At 39.9% G+C, this 25,720-nt stretch overlaps 2 protein-coding genes across 2 annotated transcripts; both read left to right on the top strand.

Moving 5' to 3' along the window:
• The first annotated feature begins 2,117 nt into the window (after positions 1-2,117).
• On the top strand, positions 2,118-3,069 carry LOC119726458. The gene has a single exon (XM_038198164.1). The coding sequence runs from the start codon at positions 2,269-2,271 to the stop codon at positions 2,917-2,919; it is 651 nt and encodes a 216-aa protein (XP_038054092.1). The 5' UTR covers positions 2,118-2,268; the 3' UTR covers positions 2,920-3,069.
• Positions 3,070-3,118: 49 nt separating this feature from the next.
• LOC119731973 (discoidin domain-containing receptor 2-like) lies at positions 3,119-12,362 on the top strand. Its single transcript, XM_038205316.1, has 12 exons — positions 3,119-3,257; positions 4,562-4,897; positions 7,338-7,492; positions 8,017-8,737; positions 9,010-9,120; positions 9,626-9,792; positions 10,265-10,378; positions 10,843-10,913; positions 11,029-11,069; positions 11,239-11,335; positions 11,948-12,053; positions 12,291-12,362. The coding sequence occupies exons 1-12, from the start codon at positions 3,119-3,121 to the stop codon at positions 12,360-12,362; spliced, it is 2,130 nt and encodes a 709-aa protein (XP_038061244.1).
• The last annotated feature ends 13,358 nt before the right edge of the window (positions 12,363-25,720 follow it).

Here is a 25,720-nt window from a genome sequence, read left to right as displayed (position 1 = left end):
GGAGCGGGATTGGCCATTGCCGGCCAGACTTTGTCTGGTACCGCGGTATTAACAGTGATAATGCGTGGACACTTATACCGTTGTGTGGAGCGGGATTGGAACTGTGCTTTGCCCGTGCGTAACGGCGGGCCGTCTGGCATTGTCTGGTCGCATCGCGGTGTTTGCTCGGCGCGCGCCTGGACTGTGCGAAGGTCGGGGGGGGGGGGGGGGGTCGTAACTTAATTGGTTATGTGTGGTAAAAACCTGATTGAAAAATCAAGTTGTTGTTTATTTAATGGGGATTCCTATGATATTAAGCATTTTGATAGGTTTTGAAAATAAGATTTATAAACATGCTAAAAGTAAATAATGTAAATCTTACAGAATAGAAACTCAAAATTTGGCCATTTAAATTGTTGTATCTCCAAAGGGCAAACACCTATGAGCCTGATTCAAACGCCATTGATTTTGTTGTGTAATTTGCTTTCAGTGATACAAAACTTGAGATTTCTTTCTTTAAAAGATACAATTCGCTGGACTCCCTACAAGAGGAAACCCATTGCAAGCTGTAAGGCCAGGCACTCCAAAACTCAGTGAATTCAACTAAAAAGATGTTAAAACTCCAACATAATCCTAGACTGGTTTTATTGATTATATTTTATTACGTGTTTTGATAGCTGGCCTCGGCCTCTGCCTTGGCCTCGGAGGTGGTGGCCTCGGCCTTGGCCTTGGCCTCGCGGTTGTGGCCTCGGCCTCGGCTTTGGCCTCGAAGGTTGTGGCCTCGGCCTTGGCCTCGGCCTCGGAGGTTGTGGCCTCGACTACAACACTGCCCACCATGCGCAGAAACGATCGTGAAATTTTACTCTGGAGCATTGGCGTCGCCAGGATTTTTGCTAGGAGGGGGCGGGGCACATAATTCCCCAAAATCCATGTAGTTTTTCTAACATATTATCAATTTATCATTTATCGAGGGTGGGCGGGGACACTTGTTCCTTGTTGAAACACTATGACACTCAATAGTGTTCAATCCTTGTAATTGATGCTTGCATTGCAATTTCCAAAATAAATCAGAAAATAAGCAGTTATTATGTTTTGTTTTATTCAGTTATTGAAGGGGATACGGTTAACAAGACTATGATACAGATTTTCCAGGGATCAGAAGTCTGTGCTAAGACCGGTGAAGAGCTTACTTTGAATTGCGTAGTGTTCGCTCCTATTACAACCAGTCACGCCAGTGTAAAATGGTTATTTAAGAATGACGTTAAAACTAAGTGCAAAAACCTGAGGGACCGCATCGGGGATGGATCTAACACGACCTGCAACTTGACCATCACTGCTCAGCCGGCAGCAGAGGGAGTGTACAGCTGCAAGCTCATAAATCCGGTCTCTGATCAAGGCAGTTACACGAGGAAAGTTAACTTAAAAGTAGATGACTGTGGGAAGTCAATAGTTGGTAAGTTGACGCATCTACATCACTGCGAACATTATTATACCAATCACTTTGCATTGTGCGATTAAACATGTATTGTTGTTGGTCCTTGATATGCCATCCTATAGATCTCTTTGCGCATGACTATACTTACTAATTAAGTCACTTTTGAATAACACCTGCTTAAATCTCACTTCGGCCGAGCAATTTGAAACAGGATGACCACGTTATGCCAATGATTGTAGCATTGCCATTCCGAAACGACCACATTTTCTGTGTAATTATAATAATATAGGTTTTCCCGGACAATTTCGGAAAATGTGTACACGAATTTGTAAAAGAAGCATTCGTTTTCGTGCGAAATAGAATGAACCTTCCAAATCTCTGTTTCTATTTAACAAATGATAATTCTTTTTCCGTGAAGGTGCATTCAGTCGTAAAAAATCAGCGTACGATTTCCCGAATGTGCACTGCATTTAGTGTATTGACATTTCATTTTAGCGCGAAATCGAAGGCACATCCGCAATTTTATTTTCCTTTTAATTTGTCATCAATCTTTTTCGCGAAATGTGCAGCCGATTTCCCTCGCAGTGTTATTTAACGTATGCCTGGTCAAGCATTGGAATTCATTTATGTGTTAAAGTAACATTTGAGGAAAGCTTGATTGAATGATTGAATATTTGAATATTCATGATGATTGAGCTAAAACCAAGAGGTGTAGTCTTTTGAAACATACCAACTATTGTAATAAATCCTATATAAAAACCTAACCTTAAGAAAATCTTTTTCTGCTCAGCATTTGCCACAATCGCATCATATAGCCAAGAGTCTCAGTTCACATAGTCCTTAAATATCCAATAATGGCTGCAAGAGGGAGATACCGACGAATCTCGGACGTTGACCGAAATCGCCTCATCGATGCCTTTGAGGCTGACGACGCTGACTATCTGCAGGTAGCAGATACGCTGGGCATCAAGCACTCAACGGCCAGATCAATCGTTGGCGTATATCTTCGGGATGGTCGTCGTAACAAGCTGCCGAAAGGAGGACCCATAAACCAGAAGGTTGACGACGACATGAGAGATGCCCTTCAAGGATATCTAGATGACAACCCCCTTCTAACTTTGCGTCAACTCAATACTCAACTGCGAGCTGATCTTCCCGATAAGCCCTTCGTTACCACTAGTACCATCGCTAGAACTCTAGATGGTATGCTTTTAACTCTTAAACTAGCGGAAGATGTTCCAGAACAGCATGAGCCACGCATATTAGTTGCACGAGTCATATTTGGAAATTGGTTTCTTCAGGTTGGTGTCCTTGGCCACACTGTGTACATTGACGAGACTGGGTATAACTTATGGACCCGTCGGTCTTATGGTCGCGCTCCTCGTGGAGAGCCAGCAAGGCGTGTCGTCCATGGCCAGAGAGGCAAGCAAGTCAACATCACGTTTGCCATTTCTGGTGAGGTTGGACAGAATATCATCAGAGACTGTGACGAGAGCGACTTTTGAGGATTTCTTAGCGACGACTGTACAAGAATGCGGTATGTTATTCCCGGCAGGCGAACGCATATATCTGATATATGACAACGCTCGTCCTCATATCCGAGCCCAACTACCCCCTGATGCCGGCAATTTCACCATCAAGTTGCTGCCCCCATACTCGCCATTCTTAAATCCTACGGAAATGGCGCACGCTGGGGCTTCCTGAATGGCAGGACAGATTTGGAGACCAAGACGCAAGAGTCCAAGCTGGTGTGAACCTGCAAGTCTGGAGATCCCTCCGTCTCCAGGAGGTGGCTGCACTCAACATTGGAGAGGTGACACCTGCGAAATGACACCACCGCCTGGTACAACCATTCTCAGACATATCTCCCTCGATGTCTTGGTGGACAGGTCATTGAAGGATAGACAATCGAACTGATAAAACGAGAGAGAACCTTAAGAAATACATACAGAAATTAAAATACAACTAAGACAATGAACCAACAAAAAGTCCCCATGCAGATCCTGTAACATGGCACGTGATGTGTCCCTTTACCGTTTCAATAATATGGCTACATGATTATTTTTATTGATTTCATATTGGTCATATTTATATCATTTTCACATTTCATTTGCCTACATTTCACATAGGCCTTTGTGTATATAAGAACAAACACATTAATGATCAATAGGGCATACATTGATTAATTAATGAATCAAAGTTGTATCATGATTTGTATAGGCCTGTAAAATTTATTTAAATTGAATGCAGAAAATGCGAATTTAAATTGTAATAAATGAAAAAGAATGTTCAATTAAGCCCATGTCATAATAGACAATCGATTTTCTGCGAATTGGATTGCACATTCGTAATAATCGGCAACTCATACGTCAAACCGAAAACCTAATCACGTATTTGTAATCCCTTAAATGAAACGCTATGCACATTCATTCATTTGATTGATGCAAAATGAAATTGAATGCTAGTTATTACGAAAATGAAACCAGGATGTACGTCGTTCTCAAACTCGGCGCCAAATTGAATTTATGTTTTACAAATTCAAACGCACATTTTCCGAAATTGTCCGGGAAAACCTATAATAATAATAATAGCAATTACCGGGAAACGGTCATTTTCCATAGACTTGAGTATATGACAGAGACAGATTTGACAGAGAAGATGAACCGAGCATGCAACAGGGTGGGTTATACAAAACCTTTGGTTAAACCAAATAGAAAAGAATTGCGGTGATCAAGGCGGGATGTTATAAATGTACAAACAACATGGTGACATGTGTTTTCATCGACGAATTTATGAATTCGCCAGAAGTTACCTAGGTAAAAATTAACTGATTTACAGATGGAAGAGACATGGTTGGACACAGAAAATGACCGTACGAGTCAAATAAAAACCCCAAGTTTTTTTTAAAACCAAATGATTTTCAGACAGTATGTTTAAAAATAGCGCCACCGTAATATTGTTTTGAAGAGTTCTGGGGTACCCTCACCACCCAACCCCTGTATTTATGCATGTGGCTATAGACCAGATAACCCATACGTTAAATAGCACATTGTTCGGATGGCTGTACCCTTAATACAAACATGTTTCTTCTCATGGACAGTTACGTTGTTGTTTTGTATTTTTTTTCCTTTGGAAATTCTTCGTCAGATTGTCAACATACTCTGCATCTTCTGGATCCCTCCACCGGAGCTGTGTTAGACGATCCCGAATATGGCCCCGTCTGCGCCCAGTCCGACACTACGCGTGAATTCGAGTGCAGGATTCAAAACGCCAGACCTGGGGTCTGGAAGTTCACATGGATGCTTGGGAATCAGACGATCGCTACTAAAAGCGAGGCACGGACCGGAGCTGGGCTTGTCAACGTGAGCAGCTGGCACATCGTGGGGAACCCTGGCAACGAGACTCGAGAAAGTAACCTGACGTGCCTTGCAACGAGCAGTGATCAGTCACTGAGCACCAGAGTGCTGATAACGTCTTGTGCAGGTGAGTATTGTATACAAATTATTTTTTTGCTGGTCACAGAGGGCCAGTTTATCATCCTCTTTGTAACCGACAGTGGTTTCAGACGACCTACAAAAAGCTAATGATGGACCGGAGCATTGCAAAAGTGGATTAGGGTGAATAGCGTTTCTCTGATAATTCCTGAAATTTTCAAGAAATGTACCCTAAAATGCATTATATAAGATGATTTTTTCTCATGTGCCAACTGACTAGAAGCTCAGTGTACGTTAAAGGCTTCGACATCAAAAGTGGTCAAATTCTTCCTAATCTTTGGCTGGATCTTCTACACGGCACTTTGTAGTCGGTCAGTTGGTCGTTCTGTCTTTCCCTGAAAAATTGACCAAAAGTATGGTGTTTCATGTGTTCCATCGCCGTCGCATTTTTCGGGGTCGTATTTTTAAGTTCTTGCAGGGGATCAGTTAATGCAAGACTTTCACGGCCGGAGTATATTGTGCAGTCTCACTTATTTCGTTTTTCCTGGGATATAATATCTGTGTACGTTTTAGGCTAACATTGAAAGGACTCATCAAACGAAGCTCTGAATTATCTTAGATATATTTCTGCGTTCGATAAAATGTGGATATTCAATGACAAAATCTATAATATTGCAAGAAACAGTTCAGGGCAGCAGGGCATTTTTTGACACCCATCAATTTTCCTGCAACATAAAAAATACAGACACTGTATCTATCGATATTTTTTTTTGGGGGGGGGAGTGAAAGATGGTATCTCTTTCGATCTTATATCAGGCTTATTTTCTTCTGAAAACTGTATGACTCATTTCCTTGTTTATGACACACTGATTAAAGAGAAAGCAAAACGACTGAATAGTCGAAACTTCTTGTCATGCGCTTTTCTTTATTGGTCTCAGGGTAACATATTGAGTTAAATTTACCGTTTCCTTCCTGCTAAATTTCCTGATAGAGACCATCGTGACCTCAAACCCAATCTGAAATGTAGAAGAGTTGAACAGTCAGTGGCCGTGTCACACGCAGAGCCCTGTTCGGCCTCAGCTTCTTATCTCGGGATCACGCACGCGTGGCCCAAATGACTACGCCAGATTTTACGAGACTGCATTCGAGACTACAAAAAAACACTGACAACTACTCGAATGTACCACTGTCGCCCAAGATGACGATGTTAGTGAAAACTTAAAATCGTGTGCTTTATTGCTTTATTAACTGCTATTGACAAAATTGAAATGTTGCTACGGCGCGTCAAAAATATATATATATACATATAGCAGCAAAAGCGAGGGCCGATAGTTTTACGTGTACATTCGATTCTTGAAAAAGACCGAAAGAAATGGCAAGTTTCAGTACGTACAGGATAGTGGACACTTCTTTTAGGATTTTCGCCAGTTGAAAATGAAGACTTTTGCGAGATTCTATCGATTTGCGAGTAAACTGTAATGCTTTCCTACGTAAGATGGCCTACAAAATAAAAATGAAAAGCACGCGTGAACTGCATGCAATGAATGTTAATGAATATTAAGCAGGCCATCTGAAGCTTGACCAATCTGTGGTCGTACATTTTTATTGGGTTCACAAGGTCACCATTTCTGGTTGCTTGAAAACTGGCGACCATCTTTCGCGTTGTAAAAAAATTGGAGGTTGTTGAAAACTTCAGGTGTATATGGAATTATTAAAATATTGACGACATCACATTCACAAGATTTGTTGCACAAAGGTTTATTCTTTCCTATGATCAACTCAACATTGGGAGACTAATTTCGTCGCTGTCGAAAAAAAACCCCGGAAACATGTCGTCAAAATGCATCGAAATCTTTTTTTAGGGGGGGGGACCTTGATAGATGTATGTATAAGGTATATAACTACCAGTAACAGCTTTATGTGCATGGATCGGTTATGGTTTGCCATGAAAATTGCGAATTTTGTGAATCCCTTTATACGGCCGTTGTTCGCTGTCAGTTGTGTTGCGAGAAATGTATAGCTACGCGTGACACGGCAACTGACTGTGAACATTTGTTTAAGGATAGGCGTGTCATTATGATGCTTTATGGCAAACCTCGGATGAACTGATAATAACAGTATACCATAAGCTTATTATTCTGATGGCTGACCTAGTCAGAAACAGTCATTTTATACCTTTCCTTGTTGAGATCTGGGTCAGAGTTTACCTGATACCTATCAGAGTCATAATGAGACTTAGCCTGGTGGTAATAACTATTGTATGCACTTTTTAAGCCCCTAAAACATTGACAAAAGTTTCATTATGTTAAGCAAAGCAATCTTTGGACCTGAATATCGGGTCAAATGTGATCCGGATTCCGGTTCAAGTCTTGTTGGGGACATTGAGTGGGTCAGCAAAGAAATCCCTTGATTTGTCGTTAAAATATTTAAATTATCAATTGAAACAAGAACCTGCTCGTTACTCAATTAAAACAATGCTCTCTCCAAAGGTGAAAATGGAGTGTTGATCGTCATAGTAACTGTTGTCAGTTGTCTAAGCACATTGGTTGTCTTGGCAATCGTGATGTGCGTCAAGTTTCTAAGGAACCAAAGAGAACAGCGTAGTGTTCAGATCAAACGTGACGTGCGATTATCAGTCGAAACGGTGAGCCTTCGTTTATTTTGCTGATTGATTACAAATTAAAATTGGAGATATTGATAAAGGAAGAAGGGAAATAAAAAAAATGACCCCAAAATGTTTGTGTGTAGGAGTGTAATTATAATTGTCACGCGATTATTAAACAGGTTTATGTCTTATATGACAGTTGGAAAATGAAAGTTGCTAGGAGAAAAAAAAAGTGGACAAAGGGGTAGGCCCTGAAAATGAGAAGACATCCGGGACATGTTTACATGAAATTATAATCAAACGAAAGCAAACAATAAATTTTGAGAGAAACAATTCAGTAACTTTAAACTGAAGCAATTTATGTGTAAAACAGCATAAAACAAGTCTTTCCAAGAAAGTGTAAATTGTTCAAATACTAGGACTTGACATGTCTGTAAATATTTCTGATCAACTTTAATTCCAAAAAGCTTATTAAATGGCCTTAAATCCAGTCTACCGAGGGAAAGCTGGCTAATTTGTATCACACAAATATTTGCTTGTTTTCTGTATTTCTTTATTTCAAGGATGTTGCTTCGGACCAGGATACTTTAGGACAAGATCAATCAGAGGTCGGCAAGTCATTGGAGGTGAAATATGAGGACAGAATTGAACCACAAGATCCACAAAAACGGGAGGACAGAATTACACCACAAGGAACACACAAATACAAAGACACAATTACATCGCAAGATCCACACAAATACGAGGACAGAATTACACCACAAGGTCCGCACAAATACGAGGACAACATTTCAGAGCAATGTTCTCACAAATACGAGGATAGAATTGCACCAGAAGGTCCACACAAATACGAAGACACGATTAAATCGCAAGGTCCACACAAATACGAGGACAGAATTGCACCAGAAGGTCCACACAAATACGAGGACAGAATTACACAACAAGGGCCTCACAAATACGAGGACAGAATTACACCGCAAGGTCCACAAAACTACGAGGACAAAATTGCACCACAAGGCCCACACAAATACGAGAAGAGAATTTCCAAGCATGTTGCACACACATACGAAGATACCAGCAATCTGCAGGAGAAAACACCAATGCTACCTGATAGTGGTGATGGAGAAAACATTCTACCCCCTTGGGCTGAGAGGTGGAAGGTGCCTCGCTGCGACCTCATCATGGATGAGCGAGTCCTCGGCTGTGGGAACTTTGGCGAGGTGCGATCAGGTGGTGTGATGAAAGATGGAGAACTGACAAGGGCTGCGATCAAGATGCTCAAAGGTAACCCATAACTACTTATAATGTGAGGTTAATATATACATTACACAGGCCTCATGACAATACACGGACAATTAAGACCCGCTCAAATGTCTTTTAATCCTATCACAACCGTACATAAATGTCCGACATGAATATATGCGCATGTAATGCATTGGGCGGGGTCTCATGTGTTGGTCTGTTCTAATCACAGTTCGAATATACACGGCAAGTTTGTGCCACTTAGTTCGCAGCAAAATACTTTTAAAATGTTAAACACTGTGTTTCTCAAACAGGCCATGCATCGACGAGTGAGAGAGATGATTTCATCAATGAACTCCACACGCTGACCTCTTTTGACCACCACCCTAATGTCGTCTTGCTGCTCGGCGCATGTCAGCATCGGCGTATGGATTCGTTTTGTTGTCATATAAATATTTTTGACACAAACTGACTGGGAAAAAAACAGACACATTTGAAATTGAGATAGTGGATATTTGTTATAGTTTGGTAATCTACTTTCTGATAAAGTAGAACAAAGCTGAGTTTTGTGCTTTCTATCAAAATGAACCTGCTAAATATTTTGAGTAATTTTATATTTTCTGTACAAAAATGAATCTGCTCTGACAACCAATGGAATTGTACGTGAGACTTACTGTATCCAGTGGGCCTAGCGTACTGCTTAGGTTGGCATCATCAATATGTGTGTTTCTGACATTCCAAACGCGCGCCATGCACACGTGCCCGCATGTCCGACATCAATCATCACTCTGGTCAAACCATCATGGGGCGTGGTTTAATTGATCGATCTATTGTCGTTCCCAGTAGCTTCACAGGAGGTGGTCCGCAGCTTAAGTTTGTAAATGGTTTAAGATTGACCTTGACCCCGGAAACATATTTCTCCGTAATTAGAGGTGTTGTACGTCGCGTTGGAGTATCTTCCCCGCGGTGATCTGCGCAGCTACCTGCGGACGGTTCGCTCACAGTCAGACTCAGACGAGGATGCCTTGTCTTCCGATCAGCTGGTGAAGTTTGCCCTGGATGTTGCCAAGGGAATGGAACACCTTGCTAAAGCGGGGGTAAGGAGCCATCGCATGTTTGCATTTTTTTTATGTTGATTAGGAAAGGCTCGGTTTTCATATTTACACATGCAGGATGATTGACTGCAAATGTGGGTTACATTTGACCTGACACTTTTCAGGGTAAAGAATGGCATTTTTCCTGGTCAAAATGGTTCTCTTTAGGTTATTCACTTGAACGTTCAAGAGAAGATTTGACATTAGGTCTGGCTCAGACCTGACCGGACACTCTTCCGGGTGAAAATGACAACTTTTCATGTCAAAATGACATTGTTTTGATAAAAAAATCAGGTTTGGAGTCACAAATGGCCCTGAGGAATGGAATACAGAGAGGTGTTGTCTTGACCAGAAAAAAAATGTCCTGGTTTAAGTCTGAACCAAATCTTATTAGGGAATGTCGTCAAGAAGAATCAAAGAACACCTCCAATGGTTTTAGAACCATTTGTTAATATTGTGTTCCTAATCCTAAAAGGTGATCCACCGAGATTTGGCTGCCAGGAACATCCTACTATCTGAAGGGCTGACAGCTAAGGTTTCAGACTTTGGACTGTCCAGAGGGGAGGATATCTACGTCCAAACATCAAAGGTAGTATCTTTGAACTAAACTGAACACGAAAACAACAAATGCTACCTCACATGTTAATGAGGTATTTTTTTTTACTGGTGAATTTGAGCACTTATCGGTATACTGCATTCATTTGATGTTATTAAGGAATTGTCTCCAACAGGGTGCCTACAACTCCTCAAAAGCTCGTATTGTCAATCAGTAAACGAGTCAGTTGTTACTGAATCACAATTCACTAAAACAGTGTCAGTAACAAGCCAATCCCAATCCTTTAGTGTAAAGTGAGGTTGCAAGCTCCTCAAATGCATTGTGACAGAAACAACTATCCTTTGTCAGTCTTCGTCCCAAAACATCTACGGTGATAACTGGTTTGTGTGTGTGTGTGTGTGTCATGTCATGGATCATATTTGCAAGAACATGTCCCAGTTGATAAAAAAACAACTTACAAATATTAGCGTTGTATATTCCTCTGCCTTTCATTATAGAGACGATTTCCAGTCCGCTGGTTGGCTATTGAGTCAATCAGGTATAAGAGGTACACGACAAACAGTGATGTGTAAGTACAAAGAACCTTGTTTATAGAATTGAGGTATTTTGGGGATGAATCAAGCTAGGCTAACACCTAGGACATTAACTGCATTTTTTTAATTATTTTTTTTTTTCATCATCAGGTGGTCTTTTGGCATTCTCTTGTGGGAGATATCTACAATTGGTGAGAAATATTCTGCTTTAAAAGAAATCCTGCCCTTTTTAGGCCCAATAAAATTGAGACAAGTGTCAACAAATGATTTAAGGCAACTTGAATTTGATAATGATCTTTATAAGTGTTATCTTTCTCCTTATTCGCTATATCTAAATCGTATTAAACTTATATTGTGAAGGGGGAACCCCCTATCCGACCACTAAGAGCGAGTCACTGGCCAGGAAGCTGAAGGGAGGATACCGTATGCCCAAGCCCAGCAACTGTGACGACAAGAGGTAAGATGTCAACTTAATAAACATCGAGTGTCAGCACTTTTGCTTGTCAAAATTCAAGCTGACTCGCGCGTCTTGACAAAGCTATATGTGTCATATAGGCCATACTTTTTGCCAACGACTTACCCTTTTGATGACCACAAGCATATGATGTAGGTTACGGTCTACGTAAATAGTTTCTTAGGCTTGTGGACAGAAAGGTGTAGCCGAATTCAACACATTATGAGGACAAGGCACTTCCAGTAGGCCTGCTTCTGCCTGTTTGACAACTTTTCAGTTTCGTTTATGGCAAAATTATTACTAACGTAATTCATCAAAGACTACACAATGTTATTATAATCTACTTTTTTGCGGTGGTAAATGGAATATTGTCTGCCCTTCTTAAATCGTAGAAAACCTAGCGCTGAGGTGATGCACAAGGATTAGATGTTACATTTTATCCTCATGTTACTAGTTTATGCCCAAACATTTTATAATGTGCCCACAAAAATCTCCTTTCACTTGATTTGTGTCTCCTTTCACTTGATTTGTGTCTACATGATGCGCTAACAAGGGATCTAAAAAAAAAACACAGACCGATCTTCACTCACACGATTTCTTTGTTACTCTTTTAAGTTACGCCCTAATGCGTAAGTGCTGGGAAGAGGATCCGAACAAAAGACCAAGTTTCTCTGAACTGGTTTCTACCCTAAGTGACATGGGTGACAGCAAAATTCAACATGTAAGTATAACCTCAATTTCGCACCAACGTTTTCCTTTTAGATTATTTAGTTACATGAAAATAAACCAAAATATTCATATGTACATTGCAATTGATATCACAATTTTTGATTTACTAGTATAAATGTTGAACATCCGAGTTTATATAATATATATTTAGAGGTCGAATAAAAGACCCTTACCACTATGTATGTGCATGCACATAACAAGGACATTGTTAATTTCATTTACTTTTCAGACCTATTTTTCGTTTGGCCGAGTGCGTTACGAGAATTTGAGTGCAATTCGGCCCGAGTTTGATGACAACTGAGCAATGGACACCAGCTAGTGTTCTTTCAACTGCGTCAAGCTGTTATGCCCGTACGTAGCGAAAACGATTCGAGATTAGTTGTTCGTTTTTCAAATTCGTTTTTCGTGTTAGATTCGAAAAAGAAATATAGGAAACGTACACGGACCAAACAAAGGCCTTGAAAACATGAGTTTATATTTTTTTTAAATTGAACGCGCTTTTCTGTTGCTGAAATTTCATGAAAAAGAACTTAAGAGGATGACACCCATTCTTTTCCAGCAAATTTTATTTCTTTCTTATACACTACAATTCCCTATAAAACTCCCCAATATATTCATTGTGTAAGCTTTAACATATATCACATCATCAAATATACTTAAATTAATCTAGTAAATATCCATGCGTTTTGAAACGTGTTTACTTTTTTTGTCCTTTTTACGTTTTTTCCTAAACTTTTTTTTTCTCAGGCTTACATTAGCGCTCAATATTTGGAATTCTTTGGATATTCGCCAAAGTTATAGTTGTTCATAACTTTAATTTAAATAGCAATTCATAAGATGGAACCTACTATTGATTTAAAAAGTATACTCAGACTCTAATAGCATAAGATTACCGTTTAAGTAGAAAGTTATAATACCGACAATTTTAATGCATATAAATTGTACATGTATTACTATAGTACTTTAAGACTCTTGTACTTTAACACTTTAGTAATTTAGTACTTAACACTTAAGCATTTTATGTCTTAAGAACCTAACTACTTTGCTAGTATTTTACTACAGCTTCAGTACTTCAGATTTAAGCCCTAGGTAGAGTTTAAGATCACCAAAAAGCAACTTTAGCGTATTGTGTTAAATATATGAGTCTAAACTATCTTATCTACAAGGGCAATACAACTGACATACACTTGCAGCAAAATAAAACTAGTATTTTAATTTTTGTTAATTTAAGCAGCATGCTATTATAGTGTTTGCACAATGCACCGTCAACCTGATTCATTTCCTAATATGCAAAGATCAAACCTTTCTTACCCTCTTGTTTCCTTAAACCATTAATGGGTTAAGCATTTTGTATTTTGATTGTTTCCGTTCATTCAAGCGCAAGTGACGTCACGTGGGCGAATTTTGGTCGGATAAAGAGCGTGACGCGAGCTACTAGGAAGTATCAAAAGCGAGCAGAGCTTAGTGTGGGCGTAGTGACGGCGCAGCTGCGGCAGGTCTATTTTGAGTTTATTAGGCTTTTCTATTTTAGCACTTAAATCTTTTCTAAGGAAAGACATTTTCATTTCCTCCTAAAAGTCCCTTTTGCAGTGTTCTGCTTCTTCATATGAATTTTACATTTTAACCTGCTCTATTGTCCGTAAAATAAATCCAAAGAGGTCAATAAAACGTAATGACAGTAGAAATACAACAACTGCGGGTAAGAAACATCAACTTAATCGAAAGAAATGTGTTTTAACGATGTTAAATAAGAGATGACTACACTTGACATAATTAAGTATCCCTTTATACATGGAAACGTACTTACAGAAAACAAAATTGAACTTACTCTCTTCTTGTTCTGAACAAAATATAGACTTTAGTTTCTTTTTGTTCAATTTATTGGTATAAAGGCGTGTTTATATTAAAGAAAACACTTTTCTATATGTTGGACATCGGCAACCTCTGCGAAAAGGTTTATTTTTAGTGTCTCTGCACCTCCGACAAAAGTAAGTTATTTTAGTTACAATTGGACTGCACAATTTAATTGTTCAGATTGATTATTCCAAAACAATTGAAATCTAAATATTTGAGTGAAACTTCAAAATGTCACCGGAGAGCAACTTGAAGGTATAATATAATCAATAACTCAAAAGCTTAAATACAAAACGAGAATTACATAACCAAGCAATATAGTAACACCCTTAAAGCCAAACACTACTGATTATATGTTGTTTTATAGGCTTTAAACAGCAGACTATAATTTTGTCAACACATCGCACCATTACCCAAGCTTCCTTTTTCTTTTATACCATGGTTTGTCACTCGTTTCATACTCATTTTTTAAATTTTCCTTAAATATTTAAGAAATTAGAATTTTATATTTTGCATTGTATTGCTTCCGTGTATTGTGACCTCAGTCGTGCTTCCATATAAAGTTTTATAACACCTCACCCACAGATTCTGTGTCTTGATTGGCCGAGAGCGAGTCACATGTTACTTTCTAATTTTGCTATCTTTCTGTGCACGGCCAAATTACTATGCGCATAGCAACCAAAGTACTATACCATTAGCAACCAAAGTACTATTTCCACGGCGCAGTATTTGTGTGCAAATGCATGCTGGTGTGCGCGTTGCGCGTTGTGCGTAACGCGTATTATTCCAAAGAGAGCGCGCCGCAGACTTGGGTCCAAACATTTCGTGAAGGGGTAGTTTTTTAGAGAGAAATACATTTTCCACCAATTTTGTATTGAAATTGAAGTTTATTTCAACAGTGTTCAAATTTAAATAATGTAAAATATTAAAATCAAGCAGAATCTGTGGGTGAAGTGTTATAAAACAAATATTGAATGCTTTATCTCGTGATGAAGTAAAACTAGCCTCCCTCGGTGATCCGTGGACCATTCTATTTTCGCCTCGGAAAAATAGAATGGTCCATGGATCACCTTGGGAGGCTAGTTTTACTACACCACTCGAAGCATTCAATATTTGTATAATAACTAGATTGTTTGAATATAGTTAGCATTAAAACGTCAGATTGCGAATATCCTTGGGCTCATAACTAATTTCCTTGTGGGGAAAAAAAGCTAACATTGGTGCAACTTTTATCTTGAAGATTACAAATATATTAAGTAAAGTAAAGACGGGTCATGGGGTCACGAGGGTAGGTTGCTCAGCCGCTGACTAATGCTATGATACTAAAAAAAAAGCTGTGCTCCAAAAATAAACAGAAAGTTAAAGTTCCTAAATTTATTCTCAAACTGACTTTGAATGCATAATAAGGCATAGTGGATTTTTAAAATGTCCAGATGATGACTCACTCAACCCCCTTCATATCAACAGCCACCCAGCCACTCCCGTTTTTAAGAAAAAAAATCTAGCCATATCCTATCCTGACAGCAATTCCTTCCGTTTTAGTCACGTGAAGTAGATTGTAATAAAATGTATTACCGGAGGCTACCGGACCTAAGATTCATCAGGAATAGTCGGAATCTTTTGGTCTAGGAACCAGACTATAAAAATACGCGAAATAAGACTTCACTACAGTTTGTTTTACCCTGATTTTATCCGCGTATCGTGCGGCCATCAAAACCCGCACATAAAGTCTTAGGAGGTGGGTGAAAATTGCCCCGCCATTTGAACGCCTGTTCTTCCTCAAACTCAAAATGCGTGGCCCGTCGGATCACCGTCCGTTTTTCACCGATAGTATACTTTTTAAAATATTTGCCGGGGGCGTGCGCCCCCTGCACCCACCGCTGGATCCGCCAATGCCTGTTTAGAGTCATTTTTGTATTGATCGAGTTACTTGGATACACTTGGTCATTTAATTGCTGTGGGGATTTTGTTTTATGTCTGTTTATTTTTGACTGAATAGGCATTCCTTATACTTTCCCACATTTGCCTAAGCATACGGATATCAACGCACAGGGTTTTAGAAGTCGGTTTTTTTTAAAGGCACTGGTATCTTGTTGCGCCGGCAAGGAACTGGTCTTGATTGTTCATTTGTCCATAAGCGTAGATCTTGTTACCACCAAAGTCCCCGACACAACACCAGATTAGCTATATTTGTTTGAAAAATATTGAATGCATCCGTTGTTCATTCGTATGTCGATTTTTACAAACAAAAGTCCAATGTAAAAATGCGGGTGTATGGCCTACAGAATGCCACTTTCTTTATGTGTTTTCACAGCTATGTCTTTCTTTATATGTATTTTGTTTATGCGTTTTCTTAATATCTTTCTCTTATGTGTTAAAAAAAATGATTAACATAAAAAATGCAAGTATCAAGGGAATGTTCAAACTGTTTCACTATGAATCTATTCTCTGCCATTCACTTGATCATTCAGGCACTAAAGTGATTGTGTCTATGGGCATCGACACAACAGCCGTAGCTCCTGCAACGGCACCCGCTGCACTGTCTATCGTGTCAGTGACTGACTCTGCAATCTCGCTGGCCGTCCTTCAATACGGTGGTTCTGCGATCTCGCTTACTATATTGTTGTCCAAGCAAGCTGCAAAAAAATTCCAGATTCTTGGTACCTTGTACTTCTTAGGGAGTTTCAAGGACGCCATTCTTGCCCTTAATGTTTCCATGTTGCTGATATCGAGGTCTTGGAGATTTGGCATGATGTTCGGATTTTTTGTAGTTTGTTCGAACTCCCGCTGAATGTTGTCATTTATTCTTTGTAGAATGTAAGTGGCTGAAATATGAAAAGATTCAACAAAATAGAAGTATTTTAAGCTGTTGCTGAGGAATCCTACAAACTGCTCAGTAGGTGATCCATGCAACAGATACAGTGTCTTCAATCTTCCCCACGAATCCTCGCCATCCTTCTCCATTTCCTTCTGAACAAGATCAAATCCCGTACCTCTCACTCCGTACAGAGACAGTCTGAGATCCGTCAATTTTCTGCACTGACGTAGCAGTAAATGTGTTACCGCCACGAAGGCTCTGTCATCGAACTGTCTATTCAGACGGAGATCCAGCTTTTTTAGATTTGGGAGTTTGTGAGCACTTTTCGCCAAGTTGCAAATAGCGTCTGAACTCAGAATCGTCCCAACCAGCACAAGACTCTCAAGCATTTCCAGACGAGGAAGGTAGCGAGTGAAGTCTCTTGCTGCATCTGATGAGTAGCAATCCCCTGCCTGTGACTCTAAGAGCTCCTGTATACCAAAAGTCTGCAGAGTTTGGAGCACACTGATGTCTGACTCGTCAGAAGGAAATCGAGGCATGTCTTGGTTTTTAGATTCTATTCTCTCACGCAGCTTTTTGGGTACAGCCAGATCCTTGTTACTATCAATTACATCAAAGGAGGATGCATTATATTCATCTACTGCCGAGTCCATAGATTCATCTTCATTCCCATCATCCTCAGTTGGTGAGGCACCCACCTTGGGTTGTAAAAGTTTGGGTTGATCTCCTGAGTCTGGTCGAGGCTCAGTTTTGCAGGATTTAACCGCCCCCTGTGCTTCATTGTTTTTTTTGGATTCAGGTAGATGATCTACTAGTGGATGTTGCGGGAGTTTCTTTGTGTCCTCTTGTGATGCTCTGACTGTTTCCTGGTGGGTAACAGTTGTAGCTGTCCGACTTTCATCGGTTTTTGTTTTAAAGTTTGTCTTCTTCGATTCCTTTTTACCGGATATAAAATATTCAATGTATTCTTGAAGCTCTGACCAGTCATATCGACCAATTCGAAACAATTCAACCGACTTCACATTCAGCTTGCTCTTATCTTCCGGCTGAGCATGTTCGAGTAGGTACGACAACAGACGCAGTTTGTAACTCGATATCCCAATTAAGCGGACCCTCTCGTCAGGAAAGATCGATTTCAGCTTCTTGTTCAAGGCGCCCTCACACTGCCCCTCGAAATTCAGCTGGAGACACAACTCTAGGAACTTCTGCCAATGCAACACAACATGGAGGGGCCTGACCTGACTATTTCCCCTGTCGATGATCTTTGCACAATAATCATCAAGAGCTTCTCTGTCAAACTGATTATCTTGGATGGCGAACTGGAAAACATTTGAAAACGTCTGGAGAATCTCGCTGTGGCCAATCTGTGTGATGTCTTCGAACCTTTTTGTCATGTTTCCTGTGGTATCATTGAAGAACACACCAACGCAAAGCTGCTCAAAAATATCCAAAACAAAACAAACCCTTTCATCATTATGACCTGTCAGAGGAGTGAGTTCTGTATCCTGCCTCATCTGATCTCTTTCAGTAACATGTCGGTGCTTTTGATTCCGCTTAAAACACAGAAACCCTGTCCGTATATCCACTCCTGATACCTCCGAGGAACCTGTCTCGGTACTATGTTCTGCAGATTCAACCTTGGACTCGACCTGCAACGGACGAAGAAGTCCAACTTTGATTGCAACTTCCAAGGCGTGTTTTCCCTTCTCTGACGAACTCAGGAAGTCCTTTTCCGAGTAGTCTGCGTCATTTGCAAAACAGTCAGACAGTCTTGAATAAGCCACTCTACCAAGCTCTGCCAGTACGTTCAGTTGGTCTTCGGTGAGCAGACGTAGTTGGTTTCCCTCAGTGACACCTACTTCCAGACCTTCCATCCTGTCGAACATGCACTTGACCAATTTGAAAAACAAATTTGCCATGGCAACATCAGGTTTGAAGGCATCTCCTTTTGTCCAGATTGACAGTTGACAGAGAGCTACCAAGACAGCTGGAAGACATGAAATATCCGGTTGAAGAATGTCCTCTTCTAGATATCGATGAAGGTTTCGTATCTTTTTTCGTGTAGGCGTTTTGGGTACTTTTATCTTCTCAAAATTTTCGTCAGTGGTGGTGCTTTCCTTAGTTTCTTGAAGAGTTAACACTTTTGAAGACTGTCCGGTGTCCGGCAGATGTTTGTCGATGTTATTGTCCACAGTCGAGCCTGATTTCGCTTCAGCTTTACTCATGACTGCCCTTTTCTCAGGGGTAGTTTGCTGTCTTTCTTCAGCAGCATCCAATACTGCATTGATATATTCGATAGCAGTTCTGAGTGTAAAGCCGGCAATGGTGACATGGCGCATGTTATATTTTCGTGACGCAGCTTTTGCCAGCTCTTCCCCTCTCGTGGTTAAAACTAACTGATAGCCAAGAAATTCATTGTCTGTCAGTACCTTCATGACTGCGGCAATGCTGTCCTTGTCATTACAGTCATCAACCAAAATTGTCAGGTTGTTTTTGCCTCGTGCATAGTGTGCATTAAAGGATTCGGCCGAAATGTTTGCGTCTTTTGGAAACATGTATTCAACGACTGCTTCACCAATGGTTTTAGCTTTAATAAGCAACCAAGCTGGGACAAGAACAACTATCTGATCGCTACCCCATAGTGCACGTTCCCTTCCCATGGCCCAGTCGTATATCAGTCTGTGCAAAAACGTAGTCTTACCACAACCCCGTCTACCTTGTATTATAGCATGCTTACTGGCCAATTCTGGAATACCATCATCAAAGATACCAGACTCTGAGTCTAATTGATACCTTACAGTACTACCTTCGTATAAGGCATTGACGAACATCTCTAAGGGTCTATAGACTGTATCTATTGATGGGAAGCAAACACCGTCCCTGTCAACCCATGATGTAATGGGAATTCTGTCAAATTTTCTGACAAACGATTTGATCTTTGAGGCAAGCGTCATCAAATCCAGCTCCGTGACAGGCTCTGTAAAAAAAACCGCAAAAACATTTCAAATTTTGAACTCACAAACACAATCCTGTAGTGTCGTTATATAATACATTGTACATCTCCTAAACTTCGACATAAAGGTTTCAATTTATAGGTAAAGGGTCTTAACTTTCTAATTAATTTAAAATTGAGTAATGCGTCTCCAACAATCATGTTTCTGGTTTGATTATTATTTTATGTTTCACCAATTGATTTGCTCTTTCTCGTGAGTTTAATTTTACTGTCAAACATTTTTTTTATATATTTTTTTTTATTCAGGCAGGTGTCCAATGGAAACTTTTTTTATCTGTTGGGGCATATTCTGGGTAAATAAAAGGAATAAATAAATAAATACATTATTACCATATCCGGCTCGTATTCCAGAAAAGCACAATCCAGGTAGGTCTGAATTTAAACATTAATATGAAACAAAAGAAACATGCCCATCGGAATATTTTGGCACCGGTGAAAAATGCAAGAAAATTGCATCATTTTCCACTTGTTCTTGTTTTACGTTCCAAAGCGATCTCTCGCATCAACTTTCTCGGTTTCTTACCTTGCTTATTCAGCGGATTGTAGTCACCTCTTTCGTTGTCTTCTCTGTAATGTGAGGATCGTCGACACCGCTTCCAGATCAGAAAAACAACAATCCCAAGAATGATGACGAATAAAGGCACGCACACAGCGACGGCGACGATATTGGATGTTTCAGGAATACCGTTTGAATCTAATGCATACAGATAATCAAATGGAAATCGAATAAATAATACAACGCCTTTAGAAATGGAAGACAATTACAATTTCGTCTATATCAAACGATAGCTTGAATCTACAAGTATTATGCACTCCCACAGAGCTATTTACACAATCATTCGCTTTACATATGATATGATGAACAAAAGGATGATTTGGCATTCTACAAAGGATTTAATAGCTTCACTCTGATTATCTTTTGCCATGGTGTATCGTTGCATTTTCAATGAAATTTATTTTTAAGCAGATAATTTCTATCGATCTCCTGACTAAAGTGCAGTCACTTTGTATTCTTTCAAAAAATACAAGTAAACATACCGAACTGTATAGAAATATCCACGTCTTATCATATACTTATGATAAGACGTGACGTCATTGAAGGCATTAACTTACTCTCTATCAACACATCCACGTATGACCAAATGTGATCGTCATTCGCAGGGAAGACATGACACCAGTATCTGACGTTAACATCTTGGGAACAGTTGTTAAGGAGCAGAGCGCCCTCCATTGATATGCCCAGGCAGTCCTTTCCCAGATCAGAAATATGCATGGGACCATCTGGTAGATTCAGTGTGCCGATCACAGTGGTAGACTCTGCATCAGGGGCGCCAAAGGACCAAAACAAAGTTGATTTGGTTGTCAAGGAGATGGCTGAGAGAGCCGGACATTGAAGAGAAAATCTAGTCTCAGGTTTAAAGGTCACGCTGTCACCTTCTGTAGCAATGCCGTCGCACAATGGAAAGCTATCCCCTATAGTAACAAAGCACAGTGCAAGAGAAAAAAAATGTCAAAATAATGCCCACATGTAAAAACTGTGCAAAAAGGAAATATATAGAATGGTGATTATTATCAAATAGAAATCTAGGTCTCAGCTTTAAGGTCGAACTTTAAACCTACCAATCACTCGAACTTCAACATCTGTCTGGTTTTCATCTCCCAGAGAGCATCGATACACTCCAGCATGGTCATCATCAACGGACTGAATCACCAAACCAAAGTCACTTGCGAGATCGAATTCAGGACTAGAATCGACGACACCAGTCGACAGGTTATAACTGAGGATTTGTCGATCTGGGTTGTCGAGCTTACTCCACTCCACCTCACAAGCTGTGTCGCCAGGTGTCCAGCTCAGGCAAGGGAGCATCTGCTGTGAGTCGCTTCGGAGGTAGAAAGATCTTTCTGATGCCTTCAGTGCATCACTATCTGAATCCTCATTATCTATTACAAAGAAAGAAAGAGGAAATCAAAGAATAACTTCTCAATTGGGCAACGGAAGAATTTTAAAAAAATAGAACTAAAGGTAAGAAAAATCAATTCAAAAATGTTTCTTGTGTTTCTGTATTGCTTTTTATTGCTTTATCGGTGTGTGGAATTACTTCATCGAAGTAACACAGGACCTTTCCGTCGTTTAACATACGTTTGGCATTACCTGATATCTGGACATTGATGTCACAATTTCTGAGCGAACCATCTGATTGGAACACGTGACACCAGAATCTCTGTGTATCTTGTACGTCATTCAGGGAGTTCACTGTAAGTGAAGCGTCGCTATCTATGCTGTAATCGGCGCCATGTTGGATCTGCAGGGTAGCACCATCAGAGAAACGCGCACCAATTATCTGTGTATCTGTAGTGACGCCCTCTCCCGTTGACCAATACACTACATCTGGTGTCTGTGATACGCACTCACACGTTAGCGTCTGTCTGTGTCCACGCTGGAAACTAACATCGGATGATGTTTCACTTGTGCTGGCTGGAAAGAAGTCTCCTGAAGTATATTAAAACAAATAGACACAGATGATCAGTTGATATTTATCGGTCCATTGAGCCAACACTTAATTTTTGAACTTTCATGATGCCAACTATACTCATGTTTTACAAAGTTGAATTCTGCAGTTCGGGGCACCCTCATAGGTTTGTTTCATACACATATTTGTTTTTGTTTGAACCTTTTAATTATCAAGAATTTCTTAGTGATTTACAAAACAGCCATGCTTAAAAAAAATCACAGGCTTACAAAGGTTTGAATCAAGATTAGCGTGAGTACTTCGATCACATCAAAATTTAACATATTTTTGGAAGGATTGCAAAGCGAAAGGGAAACCCATAATAAGATGTGTGAGTGATCTTGTCAACTCCTCCCCTCACTCTTCTTAATTACCCCCAAAAGAACCATAATGGGGAGGGGTGTTCAAAGCATATCACAGTTTCAACTTAAGACTTCTCAATTTGGTTGCAGATTTTGCTGATTCCAATCTTATATCAATAACTTCTGCCTGTAAAGCTGCTTCTACTTACCAATCACCCTAATGTCAACTTGTCCAATTCTGTCCACCGTTGAAGCTGTCACGACCTCGCACAGATATCTACCTTCATCGCTGTCATCAACACCTTGTATAACGAGGCTGAAGTTGGACCTTATGCCGAATCGATCTGTGCCTGGGAGGACTTCACCAGAATAGAGGCTGACGAGCCGGTTTTTTGACGGGTCATCTATGCTTTCCCCTTTGTACCAAATCACACCCTTAATGTCTTCATTGCGACGGAGTGTTGGGCAAGACATTAGGTGCCAGACTCCACGTTGCACGTTCCTTGGCTGACCAAAAACGTTCTGGACTCTCCGTGCTGAAGGAAATATCAGATAATCAAAGTACATGTACATTACACATTTGGGGGAAAAAGAATTAAGCACTACAAAGACACAAAGTTTATCATGTTTGGCTTATTAGCTCCATTGGTTTTCTTGTCACCAATTTGAATGAATAAAACAATTGGAATGGCACCTTCATCCAACTCAAAAGTCTGTAGCGTTTCCAATTTAAAGTTAATCTTGACAAATCAATAAAACATACAGCTTAATTCAAAACAATAAAAATAGAGATAGAAAGTACGTGCGACCAAGCACGGTTATTATTTTCTTCTCGAAGGAAAGTTAAATTTTTATCTGAGAACAATCATTAATCACCCATTTTCAGAAACACTAAGATCCACAATTCAACAGGGGATGCTCGGTGCGTGTGAAACAAAACCGTGTCTTAGAGCTAGACACATTGCAAGTGTAAGTCACGGGCGTTTTCCACAAGATCGCCTTCATGTGGTCGCGTAGTGCAACACCCCTTCATCCACTCATATTTCTCTTCTGAATGTAAAACTCCCTATTGTTAACACTAGAAAGCAATAACAATGTGCAGTGATATGTTTGCATTCTTTTTAATACAAGCTTTACAAATGTGAAATGTTTTTATGAGTTGTAAACTAAATTCAACATAAATTAGAAAACAAAATAGTGTCTATACTTTCGTAGGCCACAGTGTAAAATGAAACGCATAAACCGTTGCTTTACAATACTGTATTGGCAGTGGCGTAGCCACGGGGGGCGTGGGGGGCGACAGCCCCCCATGAAACATTGTCCCCCCCCCCCCCCCAGTCTCCCACCCCCCCCCCCCCCCGAGATTTTGAGTTTCTAAAAAAAAATCATTGATCTACATGATGCCCCCCATGAAATGTTCCATGGGGGGGGCGTCATGTAGACCAGTGTTAACAATATTTCTGAAAATTTCTGAAAATGAAAATTGTGGGTTTGTGTATTATGAATATGATCAAGTGAAATTATTTATGCAGTATTTTGCCCATTTCCCTCAAAATTGCATATTGTAATATTGTACGTTTTTATCACGAAATTTATTACCAAATTCAATCGGAATATTTATCAATTTAAAAAAAAATAGTGCTTTTGTTACTTGTTGGTGTCCCTGCCACACTGTACGATGGTGTAGCCGTGCGTTATGCACGTGGATTCTTTACTTTCGTTTTGACAGGGACTTTACTGAATAGAGTCTGGTGACTGTACATGGACATTTCTTTGAATAAAAGTTGAATCGTTCATTCATGTGCACTTGTTATGCAAAGCAGGGGCAGTGGTTCAAGGATATCTATGTCGACTTGCAGAAAGTGTGCAAGAACGCGACGTGGATGCTTTTATGTGTTCACAATACAACGACGCTGTTCAGTTATTTCACTGTGTGACACAGTGAGAAATTTTGGAATCATAATGGCGTCAGCGATACTTGCTGGGGAGCTCTTTCGTACGACTTTCTGTACTGTTGTCAGGACAATTGTGTGTACGGTAGCCCGACGTAACCAGATTTTTAAAGACGAAATTGCCGACCTCAAACTTGTTAGTGACATATTTGGCAACTATATGTGCGTTATTGGTTTAATTAAACAAATGAAGAGGTTAATTAAACATAGTACCATTGAAGGTACCTAAAAGTAAACATAACAGCGTAGAAGACTGACAGACGAACATAAAAAGTAACAAGATAAATATATATTTGCCTGGATAATTGTTTAGGGCGTATTACCGGCAAGTTCTTTGACTTTTCATACAAGTTTACGTAAACTTTAACTGTATGACCTGCAGTGGCGTAACTACGGGGGGGGGGGGGACAGCGACTGAGATTTTGAGATTTTGAGTTTCTAAAAAAAATTATCATTGATCTACATGACGCCCCCCCCCCCCCCGTGAAATGGGTTTCTGATCTCGTGTTTTAATCTCTGTTTTTTTGTATTCATAGGTTCGTTCATATTATGCTTTGTCATATTAAAACAATTGTAACTGAAGGCTATTCAGTTTGAGTTTGCATATACAATTCAATTTATAAATATGGTCATTACCATCACACTGAAATCATTTTGTAACGGATAGGACTGTGAAGTGAACTGTTAAAGTGCTCCATGCCTTTGTCAGTGTGGCTATGATGCCCAGGATAATAGTTGAAGAAAGGCAGTTCCAGATGCACACCAAAACGTCTGATATTTCCTTCAGTGTGTCGTTTTACATTTCAACTTGAACATGGGGATGCATTTCAGTGATTAATACATCTGGTTTTATTGCCAATCAGAAAATGTTTGCTTTTCTCTTCAATAATACGGCTTATCTTTGTCTCGAGCATATTATATTTGTCGCTTTTTATGTGCATGTGAGTGGGCAATTATTTTTAAAACATTAGATTGGAATGTGTGTTTGTTTGTTGGATTATCTTCCAAGGTCTGTGTCATTATTTATTTCCATTGAAACGTCAGCGCTACAAGGGGATTTGTAATCATACCTCTCTCTTCTTAATACGAGGGACGGTTACAAAAACGAATAGTTGAGTAATGAATGGGGGACCCCCCGTGCAACCCCCCCCCCCCCCCGAACTAACTTTCACCAAATTTGGGGGTGCCTTTTAGTGTCCTAAAACACATT

This window comes from Patiria miniata, unplaced genomic scaffold (genome assembly GCF_015706575.1).
Source record: "Patiria miniata isolate m_02_andy unplaced genomic scaffold, ASM1570657v1 HiC_scaffold_1, whole genome shotgun sequence".
Classification (NCBI taxonomy): domain Eukaryota; kingdom Metazoa; phylum Echinodermata; class Asteroidea; order Valvatida; family Asterinidae; genus Patiria; species Patiria miniata.
Note: the sequence above shows the minus strand (reverse complement) of the source record. Positions and strands in the feature narration are given on the sequence as shown.